Source organism: Dermochelys coriacea, chromosome 21, assembly GCF_009764565.3.
Source record: "Dermochelys coriacea isolate rDerCor1 chromosome 21, rDerCor1.pri.v4, whole genome shotgun sequence".
NCBI classification, from domain to species: domain Eukaryota; kingdom Metazoa; phylum Chordata; order Testudines; family Dermochelyidae; genus Dermochelys; species Dermochelys coriacea.
The window spans coordinates 10,391,957-10,413,143 of NC_050088.1; the positions used below are offsets into that span (position 1 = coordinate 10,391,957).

General features: G+C 50.8%; 1 protein-coding gene and 1 long non-coding RNA gene across 11 annotated transcripts in view; one reads left to right on the forward strand and one right to left on the reverse strand.

The window, feature by feature from the left end:
* The window catches only part of LOC119846404, a 44,266-nt gene extending 29,168 nt beyond the window's left edge, over window positions 1-15,098 (reverse strand). Inside the window, exons 1-3 of one of the 2 annotated variants that reach the window (XR_006276509.1) lie at window positions 11,980-12,833; window positions 10,731-10,902; window positions 8,532-8,738 (exon numbers count right to left, since the gene is read on the reverse strand). This is a non-coding gene — a long non-coding RNA (uncharacterized LOC119846404). Of the gene's footprint in view, window positions 1-8,531; window positions 8,739-10,730; window positions 10,903-11,979; window positions 12,834-14,880 lie in introns of those variants that run through there. The other variant, XR_005289863.1, reaches the window with a different exon arrangement.
* Window positions 887-20,308, forward strand: HMGA1 (high mobility group AT-hook 1). Of its 9 annotated transcripts, none has more exons than XM_038380041.2 (5): window positions 887-1,370; window positions 8,565-8,673; window positions 11,325-11,408; window positions 13,092-13,142; window positions 17,048-20,308. In XM_038380041.2, the coding sequence occupies exons 2-5, from the start codon at window positions 8,572-8,574 to the stop codon at window positions 17,102-17,104; spliced, it is 294 nt and encodes a 97-aa protein (XP_038235969.1). In that variant the 5' UTR covers window positions 887-1,370; window positions 8,565-8,571; the 3' UTR covers window positions 17,105-20,308. The 9 variants fall into 9 exon arrangements, with proteins under 9 accessions (XP_038235969.1, XP_038235973.1, XP_038235970.1 ...); XM_038380045.2 differs by having other exon boundaries at window positions 1,101-1,370; window positions 11,328-11,408; XM_038380042.2 differs by lacking the exon at window positions 887-1,370 and adding an exon at window positions 1,766-2,260.
* The last annotated feature ends 879 nt before the right edge of the window (window positions 20,309-21,187 follow it).

Here is a 21,187-nt window from a genome sequence, read left to right on the forward strand (position 1 = left end):
TTCCAATGCTCAAGAAAGCTTATGCTCAAATAAATTTGTTAGTCTCTAAGGTGCCACAAGTACTCCTTTTCTTTTTTACATTCCTACTGTTACTTTTCCACATAAGCAATTGCTGTAGCTACTACAAAGATGTCATGCAATGGCGAACATGGGCCAGAGGTGGGCCTGAACAATCACAAATAAGAGGGAAGATGGCCACAAGACAATCTATGAATATGCAACCCATGCTGTGAAAAAGTTCCCTACATCACACTATATTGCCCTGATTCTTCGTTCACGTACACTGGTGCAAATCAGGAGTAACTGCACTCCACTGCAGTAAGAGAACATATTCACATCCCCATCCGGTTGACGCTGACTGTATCCCTTTCATAATTATTATTTCTATTACAGCAGAGCCTAGGACCACCAATCAAGGACCAGGTAACAAAATCAGGTCCTGCCCCAGCTTACGATCAAAGTGATTTTGTATATTTAAAAAAAAAGGCAATGTATTTTAAAAACGGGGGGGTTCAAAGCTACCTGCGAGCATCTCTCTAAAAAAATAATAAACAGCACCTCAATCTCAGAACCACGCTACTTTTCCCCCAGCAGGATGCCCAACTACTCAGGAATCATTTCTCCTTTAAACAAAAGAACAATGTGGGGGGTTTCTACCCTCTTAATATTTATATGTATAAATGACAGCTCTGAAAAATAGTTCTCTTCTTGTCTCCTCCATCTGACCAGGTTTGTTTTGTTAAGGGGAGGAGTGGGAGGCGGATCTTGCTGCTTTTTTTGCTTCTTGCTGGTTTTTTACTCTTACCCACTTTCCACCCACCTTCTAACATTGGCTTTAACCGCAGCAGCCCTTTTAAATCACCCTTCCCTTCCCCTTCTTTGCATCTTCCCCACCCACTGGTGATGGCGTAGCGTAGCCTCTGCTGGGCTCCACCCCTCCTCAACTGGAAGGGCTTAAAGCTCCCTTTAGCTTAGCCTGCCTGCCCTTATTTAATTTGGAGTGTGATTTTGCTATTTTTAGCAGCTGGATTCCCTCCAGTAAGGCTTGGAGGGGTGTTTTCTTGGTTTTTTTTTTTTGTCCCTTTCCTATTTCCCCCTCTCTGCCCCCCCTCCCCGTGCAAATGATTTTGACCCAGCTTCCTTCCTCTTGGAACAATTTTTTTTATTTATATAAATAAGAGCGCCCTGGCTGGTCTGTATATGTGTGTGAGTGAGTCTCTCCTTGCCTGCCTTCTTGTTTCAGATCCGCATTTGCAATCAGCAGCAGCCAGAAGGGGGGTTTTGGTTTAATTTGATCACAACACAGACACACAAGGAAAACACACACACACACACACACACCCCACACAGATCCGAGATCGGGAGCAATTGTGAGTGTCTGGCCTTTTTTTTTTTTTTTCTTTTTTTTTTTTTCCTCGTTTTGTTTTGGGTGGAGGCGGCGGGGGGGGGTGTTAGTAAGTTGGTGTTTTGTTTATTTTGATGATTATTTTGAAGTCGAATGGGCACTGCTGGGGGGGGGGGGAGGGCCAAAAAAAATCATTTGCAAATTGCAAATCATCATAATGATGAATCCTAGTGTTTACAATTTGCAGAGAGAAGCCAGCAAGGCATGCGGGATAAATATGCCCTTTGCTTTTAGTCTTACCGTGCCTTGCAAGAAGGGGAGTGGGGAGGGCTTCCCCTGGGTTTGGGGTGGGCAGAATCTGCAATGCTACCTTCTTGCTACCCCCCCTCCCCTTCTTTATTTTTTCATCATCATCATCATTAAAGCACCTGATGGGGAGGGGGAGGGGACGGCTATTTCTTCAGCAGGCTGGAAACCCCCCCCCCGAGACAGCCGCTGAGCGCCGGGGAAGGAGGAGGAACAGCAGCCGCGACAGGGGGGCGCCCTGGCCGGGAGCTGCGAGCTCGCAGCCGGCCCCGGGTCGCTGGCGGAGCTCGCTCCTGCCGGGCTCGGGTGATGGGCTCCTGTCCCCCCCCCGCGAGCTTTGCAAATACGCACACTCCGAGCCGGTTTCATTTTCAAATCGCGCGACAGCACTTTCCTGCACCGATTCCTTTTTTTGGGGGGGGGCACGGCATTTCTGCCAATAGCCAGGCAGAGCTGGGGGGGGGGTTGGTTTGCTTTTTTTCTTTCCCCCTTTATTTTGCAAAGAGCAGGTAGCGCATTGGGCTCGCAAGAAACCCCTCCTCCTCCTGGCCCTTTAAAGGGGCCGATTCCCAGAGCCATGGCTCCCTCTCCAACCAAGAAGAGCCTGTGGTAAATCCCCTGCTGTGTTTTGGGGTGCCGGGGGCGGGCGGTGGACGCTTTCCTTGGGATGTCCATTCCCTAAAGGGGTTGCTTGCCTGCTTGTGTTCTGGGGTGCTGGGCCGTAGGGGTGCAGTGTTCCCCACATGCTGTGGTGGGTTGAGCATAGGGCAAGGGGGTACTTTTTATTTCTGCAGGGCTGGGGCTCATTGATTTGCCCAGCGGGCCGGGGGGGGGGTTTGTTCAGTGGGAAATAACTTCCCCCTGCCTGCTCTCTAAGGTGTGTCTCTCTCCCTAGAGGTGCTTTTGTGGGGGGGGGAGGTCTCTACCAGGGGTGCAGGAACAATTTGTATAGTTGGGGTGCTGAGAGCTATTGAAGCAGGCTTCAATATGCATCCGATGAAGTGAGCTGTAGCTCACGAAAGCTTATGCTCTAATAAATTTGTTAGTCTCTAAGGTGCCACAAGTCCTCCTTTTCTTGAAGCAGGCTGTAAACCCTGTCTGATAGAATCCACTTCAGGCCACGGGGTGCAGCAGCAACACCCCCCGTTCCAGCCGCTATGGGCTCTACCTGACGCCCAGACTTCCCTTCCCGCTGGGGGGGTTTGGTTTCTTTATAGGTCCAGAGAGGAAGAGATCTGTTGGTCTTTCCTTCAGTCCCATTTAGGCGTGGTGATGGGGTGGGGGCCTTCCCCACTGTAAACTTTACAAGGTTTCTTTCCACTCCTTCCTCTTGAGGAGGGGTCTAGACCATACTCCTGAAATCAAGCCATTCTTGCTGAGGGTGGTTTTGATTATAACCTCTAGGACAGAGATCTTCAAAGGTCTTATCTCTGCCTGTGCCCCTTCACTCCCTGCCTTTATCATGCTTGTTTTAAAGCAGGGGTTCTCAAACTGGAGGTCATGAGCTGTCAGCCTCCACCCCAAAACCCTGCTTCACCTCCAGCATTTATAATAGTGTTAAATATTTAAAAAGTGTTTTTAATTTATACAGGCGGGGGGGTTGCACTCAGAGGCTTGCTGTGTGAAAGGGGTTAGCACTACAAAAGTTTGAGAACCCCTCTTGTAAAGGTTTCAGAGTAGCAGCCGTGTTAGTCCGTATTCGCAAAAAGAAAATGAGTACTTGAGGCACTTTAGAGACTAACAAATTTATTAGAGCATAAGCTTTCGTGAGCTACAGCTCACTTCATCGGATGCATCCTCTTGTAAAGGATAGCCGCTCTAATAGAGCGGGGGGGGGTCTTCAAAGCAGACCCTTGGAATGTTAGTCAAGTTAATAGGGAGGGAATTGCATGCACCTTTTGTCCTGAGCCCCTCCTGGGCTCATCAGTAAAACCAGTTTTTATTTATTTTATCCCCTTGCTGTTGGGACTGCCCTGCTCTGCCTTCTGGGTGGTGTCCCTGTGAGACTGCTCTGAGAGGACTTCTTGGGTGTGAAGAGACTGAGATCTAAGCAAGCGATTGTCCCCGTGGCTATTGCTTTTCTTTTGCTGTTAAACTGCGAGGTGGCGACTAGGGCTTGGATTGGCAGGGCTCCTGTCTGGTGCAAAGGAGCTGTGAAATCAGTCCCAGGTGTGGAGATTGGGGAGAGAAGCAAAGATTAAAGGTATGGAACAGCTTCCAAATGAGAGATTAATAAAACTTGGACTTGTCAGCTTAGAAAAGAGATGACTAAGGGGGCGGATATGATAGAGATCTATAAAATAATGACTGGTGCGGAGAAAGTAAATAAGGAAGTTTCAGAGTAGCAGCCATGTTAGTCTGTATTCGCAAAAAGAAAAGGAGTACTTGTGGCACCTTAGACAAACAAAATTTGAGCATAAGCTTTCGTGAACATGCATCTGATGAAGTGAGCTGTAGCTCACAAAAGCTTATGCTCAAATAAATTTGTTAGTCTCTAAGGTGCCACAAGTACTCCTTGTCTTTTTGTAAAGAAGCGTTTACTCCTTTTCATAACACGAAACAAGAACTAGGGGCCACCAAATGAAATTAATAGGCAGCAGGTTTAAAACAAAAGTAAGTATCTTTTCACACAATGCACCACAGGAGTCAACCTGTGGAACTCCTTGCCAGAGGATGTTGTGAAGGACAAGATTATAATAGGGTTCAAAACAGAACTAGATAAGTTCATGGAGGAAAAGGCCATCAGTGGCTATTAACCAGGATGGGCAGGGGACAGTGTCCTTAGCCTCCGTTTGCCAGAGACTGAGAGTGGGCAACAGGGGCTGGATCACCTGATGATTCCCTGTTCTGTTCCTTCCCTCTGGAGCACCTGGCATTGGCCATTGTCAGAAGACAGGATATGGGGCTAGATGGACCTTTGGTCTTACGAATGCCATGTCCCCTCCTCAGGTGCCTGCCAGTTATGTGTCTCTGCTATGCTTTAACTTCCTGCTCCCCTGGCTGCTGAGATTTAGGCCGGAGAGCAGGGAGACAACCATGTGACCTGACTAGATCCTCCCACACCACTGACATCTTCTCTTCATAAGCTTAAGGCCTGGTCTGCACCTAAAAACTTAGGTAGACCTATTTCACTCAGGGCTATGAAAACCTGTGTGCCCAGAACACTGTATGTAGTTAGGTTAATCTAACCCCTGCTGCGGGTGCGGACGTAGAGAGAAGGATTCGTCCCTCAACCTAGCTACTGCCTCTTGGGGAGGTGGATGAATTATGCGAATGGGGAAAACTCTTTCGTCGACACAGGCCACATCTATGCTATGTCACTACAGTGGCGTAGCTGAAGCATAGACCCTGTCTTAGACAGGGAAGAGACCTGTCCCATCCCAACACGGGTATAGGGCCATTTCCCAATGCAGCATAATCCTGTAGTGAGATTGCCTGTTAGGGCCCCTGCAAAAACTGGCTGGGGGCTCAGCCTAGAGGACCTGCAAATCTCTTCCTCACGGGTTCATGCAGCTCTTGAAGGGGTCCATTGGAGGGTAGGACCATCTACTGAGAGGTTTCAGAGTAGCAGCCGTGTTAGTCTGTATTCGCAAAAAGAAAAGGAGTACTTGTGGCACCTTAGACTAACAAATTTATTTGAGCATAAGCTTTCGTGAGCTACAGCTCACTTCATCGGATTTGTGTCTCTAAGCTACTTCCTGGCTCTCCTTCCCTCCATGGCAACACAGCTCCACCAAAAACCTTGCTCTGGGGTCAGAATGGGGACCAGGAACCCTGAGTTAGCACTGTGGGCTGTTTGCTACAGGGCTGAGCCCTGCCCCATGCAGCCCCTGAAGAGGCTGCATATGTTGTGGGTCCAGCGCTCCCCACGCCTGCATGCCCAGATTGTCCGAGATGGAAGGGGGTGCTCAGAGGATGCATCACATCTGACAAGAGTCCTGACTTCTTAACTGGATACCCAAGTAGCCAAGAATTTTACTTAAAAACATTGGGACCATATTTCTGAGGGAGAGAACCTTGTAGTGAGTAATACATAGGGGTGTTTACATGAGGCTGTGGCTTCTGACGTTTACTACTTGTGAGTCACTTCCACAACTGACCATGAGCCCATATGTACTGTTTTAAAAAGCTAGAAGGTCTGTGCATTCAGGATGCGTGCATGGGGTTCCTTGGGCTTTCATCCCACCATGCAATTTGTTTAGAAATCTGAACTTCCCAGCTTGGCCATTTCAGGCTGTAGCAGCGAAGCCCTGCTGAGGACGGCTACATGCCCATCACCAAGGACAATAACTGTTGGTGTGGAATTTGAGCAACCCACCCGTTACAGAGGGCAGTTGTCTGCAAAGGGGACCCTGTTCAATTGATATAGCTGGGAGGGTAGATGGGACTGACTGTTGCTTGACGTAGGCATGCAACAGTGTTGGAAAGAGCTTTGTCCTCTCTGAACACAACTTGCAAAGTCAATTGAATGGGATCCAGTTGCTGACAACCAATATCATTAAGCACCTGTTTTCCTAGGACATGGATTCTCCACTGGGGGGTTGTGCACAGGTTTCAGGAGGTTGCGATCACCCTCTTTCTTTATAGATGGGAGGAGGGTCCTTGAAACTTTGTTACTACGCTAAAGTATCCGGATTAATCTTTACCAAGGTGTTAGCTACCTCGAGTTGGATAGGAATCCATTAACTCTACATGGTCTAGTGTAGACTACGTTAAGGCTTCCCTTGTGATCAGCTGGGGATGAGTTTGCAAAGTGCTCTGCCACAGATTTATTTAGACAAACTACTTTAGATGCTGGTGTCACTTGTTTTAGTGAGCTCAAAGGCATTTTGCTGGGGGTGGGTTTTGTTTCCTGACTGCTGCTGATCCTTTTGGAATTGGACCCATTCTAGTCGCTGCTGACTTGGAGGGAGGGAAGTGTTAGACATTATTCTGAGCACTGGTGGCTAGTGGCTTAACTGCTAGAAAAATGGACTTTTTTTGAGTGTGGTTGGGGGCATACAGAGAATTTGGAGTTGCAGGGAGTCCCTGGTGCGTGCAATAAGTGTGCAGGGCACTGCACGGCTGGGGGAAGGGATAGCAGCGGCTGTGGAGGGCAGGGTGCAGGGGAACCCCAGCTCCACCCCCAATGCTGGGGGCAGCAACTGGAGGCAAAGAGCATGAGAACCGAGAAGAGCCTAGGCCTAAGCAGGGGAGCCAGCTGGGGCTGCCCAGGGCACTTCTTTCTGACTGGCTTTAACAATGGCCCCAAGGTGAACTTTGCACCACTTCTCCCTCCCACGCTCCACCACAGAGGATATAGTTTGGCTCCAATGCTGCAGGGAATTGATTCAGAATAAATATTTTGGGGCAGGGACGGTCTCTGTACAGCACCTAGCACCATGTCGGAACGTGCTCCCCCCTTCCATCCATTTCTCAGCCTGGCAGGATGTGAGCACGGCTAGTGCAGGATGCATTTTGCTCTGTATGCCTTAAGAGCTGCCTGTGACTTTGAGGGGGACAGTACAGAGCTGTGGAATAGCATCAGAAGAGCCAGGCACCCTAACTAGGCCAAGGTGTGGATCCTGCCCACATTTGGGGTGGGGTATTGTTGGGATCAGCATGAGATACAGCGGAGTTAAAGGTGGGTCTTGTAACAAATGCACTGGGCTGGGATTTAGAAGATTTGAACCCTGACTACTCATGTGCAACCCAGGGCAAGTTTCTTCCTCTCTCTACACCTCAGTTGCCCCTCTGCAGAGCAGGAGTAAATAATCCTTTGCTCGGTCTTGTTTTAGGCTGTAAGCAATTCAGGGCAGGGATGCTCTCTTACTATTTCACACGTACAACACCTAGGACAGGGGGGTCCTGAGTTCAGCAATACGAACAGAAGCATAAATGCACACTGGAGTATCTTCTCCAGCAACCTTAGGGAAGTGTTCCCAAGACAAGAAAAGGAAGCACTGCACAGAGCCTGAGTTAAAAACCTATCAGAAGAGGATCAGCCTGAAAGATAGAATTGGTACCTGGAAAAGCCCTTTGAGGTCCTACCTAGACCATCTCCCCATCAAGGCAGGATTATTCCCTGGTGGGGTAATCTGTGCAGCCTACTTTTAAGTGCCCTAAGCAATGGGGCTCCCACCGCTTTCCATTGGGAGACTATTCCACAGCCTTCATGCATCTTGCTCTTGAGGCTTTTCCCCGTAGTTCTGTCTGAGTGTGCATTTACACTTCTCTACCTGTGTAAATAACTAGAGGGTGCATGCAACGAAGGGTTGCTGGTTAGCACTAGGCATAGCAGGAGGAGACTGTATATAATTCACTCCCTCCTTCACGGAGCACTCCTGACATCCCTGCCGTTCCACCCCACCCTGACCTAAGCAGTGGGGTGTGTGGACAACTACCTGCAACAGAGAGGGCCCAGACTTTCAAAAGGGGCCTCTGATTTTGGGTACTTGCAGAGAGGTGGGCAAAGGGCGAGGCACAAAAACCTTCATGTTCTGAAGGAACCACCAAGATTCCTTGCTGTGCTGTTCCCCAAGAAACGTATTGCTGACAGATCCAACACAGGTTATTGTGGGGAAAGAAGGGCAAGAACTGGCGCAGGGGGCAGGGGAGTGCAAGATTCTGATGGGACATGGCAGATGCACTGACCAGTGACCCCCAGTTTGTAATTCTGACTGCTGGGTGGCTTTCCCTAGGACACCATAGACTATTAGGGTTGGAAGAGACTTCAGGAGGTCATCTAGTCCAGTCCCCTGCTCAGAGCAGGGCCAACACTAACTAAATCAACCATGCACATGACCCTTCCCTTCTTTGTGCCCCGATTTCTCCATCAGTATCATGGCGATGATTGTGGCCTATAGAACAGGGGTCATCTAGACATGTGTTCTGTACTTACCCTTTCCTCTTCTTTTCTTTTGTCCTCTGGAAGAAAGACGATGAGTGAATCTAGTGCAAAATCCAGCCAGCCCTTGGCTTCCAAACAGGAGGAGGACGTGTCTGAGAAGAGAGGGCGGGGACGACCCAGGAAGAAGCCGCAGGTATGGAGAATTGCTTTCTTCCATGTTCTTAGAGAGGTGCTCTACAAGGCATGCAGACGGGAGGTCTGTGGGGAGAAAAGGAAAAAAAAAAAAAAAGGCATCTCCATGACTGACTTGCCACCGGGGAGGCATCACCTATCTAGCATGCTCTGGTGGTTACATCCAAGGACTGGGAGTCAGGGCTCCTGGGTTCTCTCCTCAGCTCCACCACTGCCTTACAATGCGTGGCAGCTTTGGGCAAGTTTCTTAACTTGTGATCTGCAAAATGAGGCTACTCCCAACATCAGAGAGGGCTGAATAGATACTTATCGAGATTTCATCCCAAGATCTAGCATGGGGCAAAGAAATAGCTTCTATTGCCAGGTAAGATTAAATTCTGGCTTCCAAGCTGGGGCCAAATGGCCTTCTCTAGAAGGACTTAGGAGGCAAGGCAAGGCAAAAAGACAGCAGGAACTTTCAGTGAAGAGTAACATTTACCCTAGGGATGAACACAAGAAAACAAATGAGGCTCCAGAGAAGGTACTTACTGGAACTGGGAATCATGCCATACGTCCAATTTCTATACATGGGGGGGGGGGGGGCTCACCACCATGGAAATGAACACATGCATAACTTCTCTCCTGGATACAAACTTATAACCCCCGACTCTCTTTGCTACATGTGGACAGCAGAGACCCCCTGGAACTTATTATAGAGTAAGAGTTTGGCAGGATATGTTCTCTGCCAAAATTTCCTCCCTCTAAGCTGCTCTCCTCTGCACCAGTGGTGGTAGGTGTATAGTTTTTGAGTCATTTGGAGTTATATGAGCATAATGTTCTTCTCCTTGCTGTGCCCAAAGGGCCTCAGGAAACTCCAGCTAAGTAAAGACTATGGCAACAAGATGACCTTAGAGGCTTTAGCTACAGTAGGGAAACTTACCAAAAAAAAAATCCCACCTGTTCTACCTCTAGTTCAGCTGAACTGAGGGGAGTCATAATATAGACAAGACTTCTGCAGCTGAACCAAGTTTTATGATCATGGTAGTTAATGAAACCTGCTTTTTCAGCAGGTTTAACTAATGCTGATTAACTAATCAGTCCTGCTGAACCAGTGGGAATTTTGTTTGTAAGTTTCCTCTCATGTAAGGCCCAGGCACGAACTCTTTGATTTCTCTGCTCTCTGCCATGCAGCCAACATAATTAGTTAGCCAGCTAGTTATAACTCTTATGGCAGAACCTGAAACATGACTGGCTAAACCTGCAGGGAAGGGAGAATTCCCCTGCCCTTCATCTGGAACTGCAGCAAGTAACTAGCCACCAATAATCCCCTCAAACTTTAGGACCAGTTGGGTTCAGCTGAGGATGGTCTAGTGCCATGTGCAGATGAGGCTCTGGAAGAGTTTTGCTAAGCAGGCATGTTACTGGAGCAACCAAAGGGCATACGGCAAGTCAGTGGCAAAGCTAGGAAGGGAATCCAGGTGTCCCAATTCCCATTTACTGTTCTAACCCCTGGAGAGTGTCATTCCTCTGATCCCTTTATTGTTGCAGTATTACCTTAAGCATAAACCCAGGGAGCTGGGGAAACACAGGGAATTGTGAGCACATCTCATTTGGAAGCACAGAGTTTAACTCTGCTGTCAGCCATTGCAGTTTCTCCACATTGACACCAGCCTAACCAAGATCAGCAACTGGCCCATGGTATCAATCTTTTAACTGCCCTGAACCAGCTGATCCCAGCTCCTTCCTCTTCCGGCTGGTGGAATATCTCCCTCGCAGGGCTCGGATTGGTGGGGGGAGGCAGTCACTCGGTGGAGGTGGGGGCAGGGCTGCGGGTGTTGGATTACTGGTTCGCTAATAGCTGCAGCTATAAACGGAAAGTGCCTGGGTATTAGAAACTGTAGCGGTGACACCAGAATAATGCATAGTTCACAAGATTGTTTTTTGTACGAGTCTCCCAGGCGTTGAAATTTCAGGGTGCTCTTTCCTGGGCGAGGGGCTCTTGGGTTAACTGTTTTAATTTTTAAAGGGAGCTATCCCAGTGCCTGCTCCAGAAATCAGCCCCATGGCGTGCTCTCCGACGTCCCCAAATCTGGGAGGGAAAGCAGCCTCTTCTCGGCAGGTTCATGCCTTTCCTCCCCCCCTCACCGATGGCCCGTTCCATCGAAATCCAGGTAGCCCCCGTCTGCTCTGTCCCACGTCCCTCCTGTGCGCAGCCTGACAGGTGTGTTCTGTCCACAGCAGAGCGCGTCACCTGAAAGCAGAGCGAGTCGAAGTGCAGGCCCACTGTGGCCAGCTCTTCACTTCCAATTCCCACAGCCCTTGGAAACTACAGGTCCCAGCATGCATTGTTCCCCCTTGATCTGCCTCTGCTGCAATGCAAACACTAGCCAGGTGTTTTGGTTGGCATCTGTGTATTAAGATTGAGGGGGCGGGTGCAGTGCCGTGCTGTGGGCATTTCTGTAACAGAGGCCCAGTGGCATGCCTGCTCCTCCAATGCCGGGACTCCCATTTATTCTGTTTTGCTGGGATCCCTTCCTGCTCTTAAGTGCAGTGGGATCCCACTTGGATGGGCAAGTGGGCTGTGAACAGACTGCGCTTGCCCCAGCCCTGCCTCTCGGCGCTGGTCACTGCAGATCTGGGTGTCTGCTGACAAGTCCTGTCCTTTGTCTCCAGCAGGAACCCAGCGAGGCACCAACCCCCAAGAGACCACGTGGCAGACCAAAGGGGAGCAAAAACAAGGCCACTTCTAAAGGCAGGGTAGGTATGGGAGGCAGGGGAAACTACACGACCTTCCCCATCCACTGCTTCTTAATGGCCATTTAAGATTGAAGCGACTCCTTGGCATTTGGGCACTGGGAGCCTGGGGGTGTCTGGTCACAAGATGTCCCTCTCCCTTGGATTTCTTGGGGGCCAAAGTGTAGCATCCACAGGATTTCTGTTCTGGGAAGCAGGAGGTGACGGAACTTCCCGCACGCACACACACGCACATGCAGTGGGCTCAGTGGTAAGATTTCTACCCCAGCTGTGCAGACAAACAGGCTTTGGACCAGACAGATGGGCACCCAGAGTTTTGCAGGGAGGAATCTCCTGCCCCTCTGGAGAGTCCTAGATGGCCTTCCCCGTCACACGAAGCCGGTTGCATCCAACTGGGACAGCTGGTGACATTTGTTAGTCGGTGTCGGCATGAGCATTAGCTTCGTGTGCAGCATCGAGGCAGCTGGGGTTTGCATGGCTGAGGGTGGGCAGGGAAAGAAGGTCTCCCTGCTGCATGGGGCCCCAGGCCTTTCTCCAGGGAGGAAAGTGGGGGTGGAGCAGGGAAGTCTCTTACCATAGACTCTGGGCTGCGATCAGAGGGACGAGGGGAGGGCTCACACCCCATCTTCTGTTTAATGGCAGCCTTGAGCATCCCACCATTATTCTAGCCAGCTGCAAACGGTGGACGAGCCCCAAAGGAATTGTGTGGGGCAGAGGATAGAAGGAGGCTCATTTCTGAGCACATCCCTCCAGACCCAGACTCCACAGCCGCTTCCAGTCATGTGCTTGCTCCAGCCATTGCTGTGCACGCGCCCCCTGGATCTCGGCCCCGACAGGGAAGGAGTTCAAGAGGGGAGCAGTTCCAGAGGGATATTTTCCCCCAGTAAATGGGAAGGTTAAATTGGAAGGGGGAGGCGAGAGTTGGGATGCCTGGGTTCTATTCCTGCTGTGGGGGTCCTTGGACAAGTCACCTGTGTCTGTTTGCCCACCTGTAAGATGGGAATAAGGATACCCATCGCACAGGACTGGCGGGAGGTGGGTGGAGGGCTTTGAGATCCTTGCTTCATAGAAGGATCCAGTCTTATAGCTAGGGGGATGCGTAGGGAGGAATCTGTGGCAGCAGTGACCCAGAAGCAGCGTACTGGTTCTCCTGGGGTCACGTGTGTGTGTTAGTGAGGGGGATGAGGTTACCAGCTTCCTTCAGGCCCCCACCCGCCTCCCCAGGAAGTCTTGGAGGACAGAATGTATAAATGACAGAGTATGAGACATCGCTGTGCTTATCCGTGGGGGGAGGGATGGGGGAGAGATAGACAGAAGGTTCAGGGAATGTGGTATGTGTGTGTGTTTGTGTTTTAAAGCTGTTTTGAAAACACGCGACTCATATCCTGCAAATTTCTCTGAGTCATGGGGCTGGGGCCTGGCCGTCGCATGCAGGAAAATAACTCTGATGGGGGGGGTGGAGGGGGAATCTAGCTCCATGGGGCCATCTTTGTGTCCAGCAGCCCAAGGGCAGCCTGGGAACTGCCCCTCGTGTGATGAGTTTGACGGGTGACAAGGGGGAGAAGAGGAACGGTTGTCGTGACATCTGAGCTAGAAGATAATAGAAATCAAAGATGTCCAGGGAAGGAGGCGAGCGTGTGTTTCTTCAGTCCCCTCCGTGGATTTAAAAGTTCTCTCTGTGTTTAGAAAGCCGCAGTAACACCTGGGAGGAAACCTCGAGGCCGGCCCAAAAAATCGGTAAGTGGAACCTTCCTTTCCTAATCATTCTCCTCCGGGGCCCGATTCTGCCAGGTGCGGAGCCCCCCTCTGCTCCCAGTGAATTGAGAGCGTGCAGAGCCCCACAGAATCAGGCCCTTGTACAGATACAAGGTGGGGAAAGAGGCCTGCTTCTTGCAGGGAGGAAGCCAATCTCGGGTGAGATCGAGAGTAGTAGCATGAAATTCATCTGAGCCTCTTGTGTCCAGAGGATCACGGTGAAGCAGTCCAGGTATTCCACACTGTAGATGGATGGCTTCACTTCTGCACTGTAATAAGAGCTGGTCTCTGTTCTTGGGGGCTTTCCAGTTGGTGGGGGGCTAATGCATGTACTGACACTGGCTAGTCTGCATGGGTATCTGTGCTCGCCAACTGCTGCGCCCCATGCCATAGCCCCTGTACTGCTGATGGGAATCTCCTTTTGCACCAAAAACTGGGCCTGAGATCTGTCTCTTCTGTCATTGTGAATTTCCATGAGAACCATGCAGTTCGATGTGGTCCCACGCTTGTTCGACTACTTTGCAACCACAGTAGCACAACAGAGCGTGGAAGGGGCTGGGGTGCAAGGAGCTGCGTCTCTGGGCTGGACATTAGCAACACAGGCCATGCTCTAACCGAGCAGCGGGCATGTGGTTGTGTCTTGGTACTGGAAGGTCCTTGGGACTTCAGCTGTAATATAGCAGGGGGGATGCAACCAGATCTCGGGGCTGGAAGTTCCTAGGGCGGCAGCATAGAATTAGCAGACGGGTCGCAGTCCTGCATTCGTGCCAGATGTCCTTGGAAGCAGCACTGTGGTATACCTTAGGGGTGTGATGCAATGTACTGCGGGTCAAGGGGACAGAGTCACATCCTGGTGCCGGACGACGCCCAGGGGAGTACAGCGAGGGGACGGGTGTCTCACTGCCAGACGGTTCCGGGGGGGGGGGGGTAAACTGTAATATGGTAGGTAATAATCCACCTCTCCATGGTCCATGATGACTCTAAATGGCTGTAATTAGCTCAATGATCTATGCCTGCTCCCTGGAGTGACTAACAGGAAGTGGCTTGTTCTCTTCAGCTAGCTGGCACAGGCCTGCCCAAGGCTTTGTGGTGTGTTACCAGGGTGGCATTCCTGCAGAGTGAGTGTGCAGCAAATTCCCTCTGCCCCCATATGTTGCTCCTCTTTCTTCCCTTTCCCAGCCACTGAGGATCTCTGGCTGTAACAGACCCTCCCACAGTGCTTGGCAGTCTGAGCTTCCCCCAGCAGCGATAAGCTACTGCAGCAGCCCCACCCTTCCCCTGCTGTAAGCTGCTATCTGCTGCCCTAGGGAGCACTCTGCTGGCTTGGCAAGCTCTGCAGAACCATGGTTTTCTTGCTTCTCTCCGGGTTAAGGCAGCACTGCATGCCTCTTCCGCTGGGTCCCCTTGTACAGCCAGCTTGAATAGCCTGGCAATTTGGGGCACCCTGTAAAGAGTACTTGAATTCCTCCCACCTTCCCCTAACTGCCCCACGGGCTCCTCTGCATCCCCCCAGCCCCCTGAGGATTTCAGTCTTTGCGGTCTCCAGCCACCACCTCCAGTTTTCCCTTTCTTTGTACACCCCGTAAATTCCTCCCTGGTGTAACTCCATTCAAGCTAAGCATTACGCCACTGTCAGGGTCACATTGCATAGCAGACCCCCCACCCAACCACCCACCTCAGCCCTTGGCAGAAACATCCTGGCTAAATGTGTCATGCTCACCTGCTGCTGGTTGGCTGTAGTGACCCCACATCCAGAGAAGGGGAGGGAGCCTGGATAGTTGGTTTCCAATATCTTGCACCACTGCTGCTGCTTGCCACCAGATTTGGAGGAGTCTCCTAAATGCAGCTTTGAAGGGAGTTTGTCTGGAAACTCAAGATAAGGGATAACAACGTACGTGGTGCACAGTGCACTTGGCCACTCGCTCTTCAAGACTTAGGTTCAAATCCCAACTTGGATAACAAGAGGGGAAGACTTGTTCTAGGCCTGTCTGGTAGAAAAATGCCTGTCTTGCCAAATTCTGGAACCATCCCTGGCTAAATGAGGCCCGAGATGGGAACAGCAAGGGGTGGGCTTCAGATCTAGATTGAGGTGCATTCATAAAGCCACAAGGGACTGTTATGATCTAGTTTGACCTCCTGCACAATGCAGACTACACAAGTGTCCCCAGCATTCCTGTGTGGTGAAGGGAGGGAATTGGGGTGCTTTGCCATGGCAACAGCAGCTGGGGGCTGGTCTGGCACTGCAGGGGGTCTAGCGCAAAGCTGCATCGCTGAAACTTGCACAATCCCTGGCTCGCTAGTGTTCTAGAACAAACATAACAGCCACATTGGGTCAGACCAAAGGTCCACCTAGTCCAGGATCCTGTTTTCCAATGCCAGGTGCTTCAGGGAGAAGGAACAGAACAGGTAATTGTCAAGTGATCCACCAAGCTCACCTCCAGTTATTTTTAGGGTCTTTGGCTTTGCAGGCTCCCCTGGGGAGCTGTTACCTCTACACCCGAAATTCTCCAAGCGAAAGCAATGTCTAAATTGAAAACGACTCAGTCTGCAAACAGGTCCTTGGCTTTGCACAGCTGCAGGATTTTCTAGCCGGCTTCCTCACTCTCCAGGTGGGGCTGCCAAACCCCTTTTTCTATTTTGGGTTGCCCTGGCACGCTGGTTAACCACAGTCTGTTTCCCAGGAGTGGAGAAGGGTTAACCAGGACCCATCACTCCCTTCCTTCCTTCCTTCGCTAAGTGAGAAGGCCTGTGTCACTGGAAAACTTTGTATGGAATTGGCAGCTGCTTTCCATGCCGGCTTCAAGGGTTTGGTTTTTTTTATGAATGAAATGCGCGGAAGTGGAGGTTGCTGACTCAGGGCTGACTGTGAGGGTGACTCAGACTGGTTTGCGAGCGTGCATGTCTCTTTAAAGAGAGCCAGGCAGAAGAGTGCATTTCAAGGAATGCCTTAGCTCCCCGGCTCCGTTTCATGCCAGCGCTGGGGCACTCAGCCCAGGGGTTCCTGCCAGCAGTGCTGACGCGTGCTCCCTGCCGTGCAGGTTTGGGAGGTGGGGTGAACAAGGGAGGGTGCTGCTCTCCAAGTGGGCGAACAGAGGTCGATTGCGAAAGGGGAGGAAGAGCAGGGTTGGTCTTAACAGGCATGTTGAGATTCCAGCTGCTGCTGGGGTCCCCTCTTGTGGCCTCTGGGAAGCATTACATCTAGCCGCTGGATATGTTTTTTGTTGGGCTGTTCACGTCCATGGAAGTTATGAGTGTTGAGTATTTCTGCTATGGCCGAGGCTAAGACCTACTCAGGACCAGGGTGCCCACCACCATATTATTACCTGAGACTGGCCCTGCCAACACCAGCCAGCGCAGGTGCTTCTCCCTGAGGACGGTAACCAGAATTCATTACAGGGGCCCGTTGGAGGCACAGAAGTTGGGGTGTCTCCTTGGCAGAGGCACTATGGTCCAACGCTAAGAGCAGGGCACTGAGCGTCAGGATTCTTCCATGTTCGGTTCCAGCCATCGCCAATTATGCTGACGACCTTGGTTACGTGACTGTCTCTCTCTCGCTTTTTAATCTGGAGCTCTCAAAGATGGGCAAGTGCCCTTATCCCCATTTCCCAGGTACGGAAACCCGGCCAAAGAGACAGAGTGATTTCCCCAAAGTCACCATGGCAGTGCTGGGACTGGAGGTGCTTGGGAGCTTGATTTGAAGTTTAATCTTGTTAGGGCTCCACTCAAAGACCGTTGTGCGTGAATGTTTTAAACATACAGAGGAGTCAAGGGGCAGGTCTAAAGAGGGTTGTGTCTTTAATGGTGCAGCACTAGCCATGGCGTATGCTCCTACGCTGACCTGGAGCCAGGCTGGCCAGGTGCTACCTCACTCCTTCCTTCTCTTACAGCAGAAGGACGAAGAGGAAGTGAATGTTTCGCAGGAGTCATCCGAAGAGGAGCAGTGAAAACGCTTGAAGCCGGCACTACCTCATCGTTCAACTTACCAATTTCTCGTCAAGTTCTTGGACTGAGGAAGGAACAAAAACAAAACAAAACAAAAATCCTTGGGGTTTTTTTTTCCCCTTCTCCGCGCCCCCCACCCCCCGCACAACTTTCTCATACTCAAACAGCAGCAGCACTGGAGTTCAGATCAAACCGACGGAGCGGCCATCGCACTCGCTGACGGACGCTGTTAACTCAAAGGGGGAAAACGGGCTCTGTTGTTTCTCTTTCTTATTGGACAGGGTTAAAATTTAGCCTACTGGCTGATGTTGTTTCTTTTGTTCCTAGTGAAATTCACTGAGGGAAGGCTCCTGTAGAACAGTTGCTTTATTGTTTTGTGATTTTTTTTCCGCCCCCTAAACACACTTCATGGTAGGAAAAGGAGGAGAGGGGGCTGCTTATGGCTGTCTATATTTTAGTTTTCTTTTTAAACTAGTTGGGGACAGATCTATTAAACCCCCCACACACACACCCATTTTCCCTGCAGCATCTCTACTTTGCACAGGAGCTGCCCCAAAGCTGCAATTGATACGAGCTTCTCCCTGCAGCCCCGAGAGGGGAGCCAAGGTCTGTCGAGAGGAGTGGGGGGTGTTAGTCTGACAGGGCTGGCTGAGCACCGCTCCCTCCGCTCATCTCAAACTCCCTTGTCACGCACAGCCACAGAACTGTCTGAACTGCCATCTTTCCTTGGCTGATGTTCTGACCCACCCTCCTCAGCTGCTGGCCCTGCGGGGAAGATTTAAAGGTGGGGTCTGCGAGGCTGCCCTTCCTGCTCTCTCAATTAGGGGATCCAAGAGCATGAAGGAGGCTCCCTCTCATGTGCTGATCCAGCTCCGGCTGAGCTCCCCAAAGCTCTGTGCTGGCCTAGAGGAACCAGCACCTGTGTAGCTTTCCCCTTTGGGCCCAGCAGCAGAGCAGAGCTATGCATTAAAATCACTTTAGGGGATAAGGCAATAGTAGTGTGTCCATGGCTGGCTGCACGAGGGACTCTGAGCTGCAGCTATGTGTTAACGGTTTGTTTCAGTTCAGCCAAGGCATATTCTGTTGGCACTGAGGTGTGATCACACCCAGCACGCAGAGCCCTGCTGGGGGAATATGCCACAAGATAGGACTATAGAGACCTGAGTTCTATTCCAGACTCTGCCACAGGCCTGCTGGCTGATCCATGGCAAGTCACATCACCTGTGTGCCTCAGTTTTCCCCATCTGTAAAAGGGGGATAATGATACCAACTGCCTTTGTAAAGTGCTGGGAGAGCTACAGATGAAAAGTGCTAGGCAAGAGCTAAGTATTACCATTGCGTGCATTTTGAAGAACCCCGAGGCATGCCTACAGAGCATCCTGCTCGTGATAGAGCAGTCTCCTTGCAGTCAGAAGGGTGGCACAGCTGAAGCACAGAGCAGACATAAGGTACAGGGACCAGCTGGCAGTCCGATCCACCCCTGCCCCCACAGGTGACCAGTGCACAATCACAAGCCTGGAAGCAGGGCACAGCCAGATTTGTCTGCATTACTCCAGGGCAGAGATTAAAACTGACCTGCTGCCATCTTCAGAGAACTTTTAAGACTCAGTGCTCTAGAAGAATTGCCCTTTTAAGTTACAAAGTCCAGCCCTCCCTTGCTCTTCTATTACAGAAGCATTAATGCTTTTTGCATCCCTTCTTCCAACTTACAAAAGCAGACTTCCCTCTCGGCGGAAGACCGAGACCCTCCCGCAACACACAATAGATGTAACACTGCACTGTTGGCTGCCTTTTTGCTTCAGATTCCCCCTACACCGTGTGTAAGGCTCATAAGGCCGGCTACCCACAGTCATGCTGCAGCAGCCCTCTGATTGCAGGACTGTCAGATCAGCCCCAGAGGGGTGTCTGCCATTTAAAGAGGAATTCGCCTTTCACAGGCAGCATTGCTGATTCTTTCTCTTTCCCATCAGCTCTGTGGAGTTCTCCATCAGGAATAGCATTGTGGGCTTTTTAGCGACACTTGTACTTCCAGACCAGATTTCAGTGGATTTTTTTTTTTAAGGTTTATTTTTGTTGGTTTGTTTTTTCCCTCCTCCATTCACAACTACCTCTGGATAATTTAAGTTCCATTCTCTTAACCATAGATATGCTGCTGCTGTTACTGCTGCTGTACTGGTTACAACATTTATTATTCCAACATGGTCTTTCTGGTTTTTATTCCTCCCCTCGGGAACGATTCATTTACAGTAGGGAGCCAAAGTTGGGTGGATGGCGGGGAGATAATTTTAAAGCGTTAGGCTATTCTACTATAGAAAGGGACAAAGTTTTTCAAGGGGGTGTGGTGAAGACACCCCATCAACCCTCTCCCCCGGGCTTTCCAGCCGACGTTAGTAAAACGAGAGAAAATGGCAAAGCAGCAACCCACAACCTATTCCCCACCAGCCCTTAGCACTCGCCAGTGGGGAAAACACCCCTCCCTGTCCCTCTGCCCCACTGGGATTAGCACTCTACTGCCGTGGCCTGGAAACATTCCCCAGCTGCTCGAGATCACTGAACTAGAAATGTTACTCTCTAGAGAGAGAAGCAGCCCGGGTCGGGCACAGGACTGGGCCTGGCCTGAATAATGGCGGAGTCAGCCCCTGCCTCTGTTTCCCCACCTGCCTCTGGAGGGGATGATGTTCATGAGGTGACTCAGCAACGCGGAGCGCCTTAGCTCGCAGGAAGGCACCTCTGCTTGCAGCAGGCAAAGGACAGGCTGGGGTGAGATATTGTTTGCTCATTAATCCACACCAGGTACCAGGCCACTTACTCTTCTCATGTTCCATGCCTCAGGCTGGGGGATTAGACTCAGCAGGAAAGTAAACAGCTTGAGTGTCTGCCTCCAACGACCTACAGGCTGGGAGATCCCTTTGTCACACCACACTCCATCCCTTTAGCTACAACCACCTGCAGCGGAGCTGGAGGTTATTACTATGGGGAAGACCAAAGGGGTGAAAGCAGTTTTGGGGTTTACACAGTTTTTACTGGGTGTTCAAGTCACCTGTCCAGCAAGGCGGCGGGGGGGACACCATGTGAGCGTAAGCCACGGCCGGAAAAAGCAGGCAGGTGGCTGACAGTTGATAAAAAGTGGAGGTTTTTTGGCCCATTGTTAAAGACCCTTTGGTTTCCTATTTGCAGTTACTTGAATAAAACATTTTATGAATGTTTCCAGCCTCCCTGTCTCTCCCACCTGGTGTGTTGGTTTTAGAGCCGCGGCCAGCCCCTGCCACAGAACCACCAACCCTCGCCCTGGCAGGCAGGCCTCTGCCTTTCAATCTACATACAGACACAGCACACAACACAGGGCTGCTGGTGGACACTCGCTTTCCACTGAGACCTCAGAGAACTCAGGTGAGCAGAACAGCACCGGACGCAAGGTCCCTCTTCTATCCTGGAGCCACAAGGGGGGCAGGAGCATAGACATATATGACAGGTGATAGCAGCAGCTCCTACTCTTTGCAACAATGATTCACTTCTGAGCTAAATAGCTCCCCTATATCCCCAGCACCTAGGGGTATTCCTTACAGATCTCTCCTCAGGGCAGGAAGAACATCTGACACACACACCCCTACCCACCTGTTGGCTGAGGCAACAATGGTGCAAGCATATTAGGATTTCTAGCAGCAAATGGATCCTCTGTATAGTTTTTGGTTAAGGCTGCAGGGCACGTACAGCTCCACACAGCATGTTCCATGCACTGACCTTGGGATTCCAGAAATACACCCGATGGAAGTAGTAGGACCTTTAAGTCAAAGTCGATTTGAAGGCGGTTTGTCCCAAGGTAAAAGAAAAAAAAGCCAACTCGGCCCAACCAACTGAATGCCCAGGTTAGAAACCCAGACGCTGCCAGGTAAAGGCTGCCCTTCTCAAAGAAAACCACACCCAGCATCTAGATTTTCACTCGTGCCCATCCACACAGCATGAGCACCTCAGCGAGTAAAGAACTGCAAGCCTGCACGCACAGAGCTGCAAAGAAAGTTAGAAACTTGCTGCCCACTACAAGTTTCATTTGGTTAATGGCCACAAATGGTGTATGCACATCACAG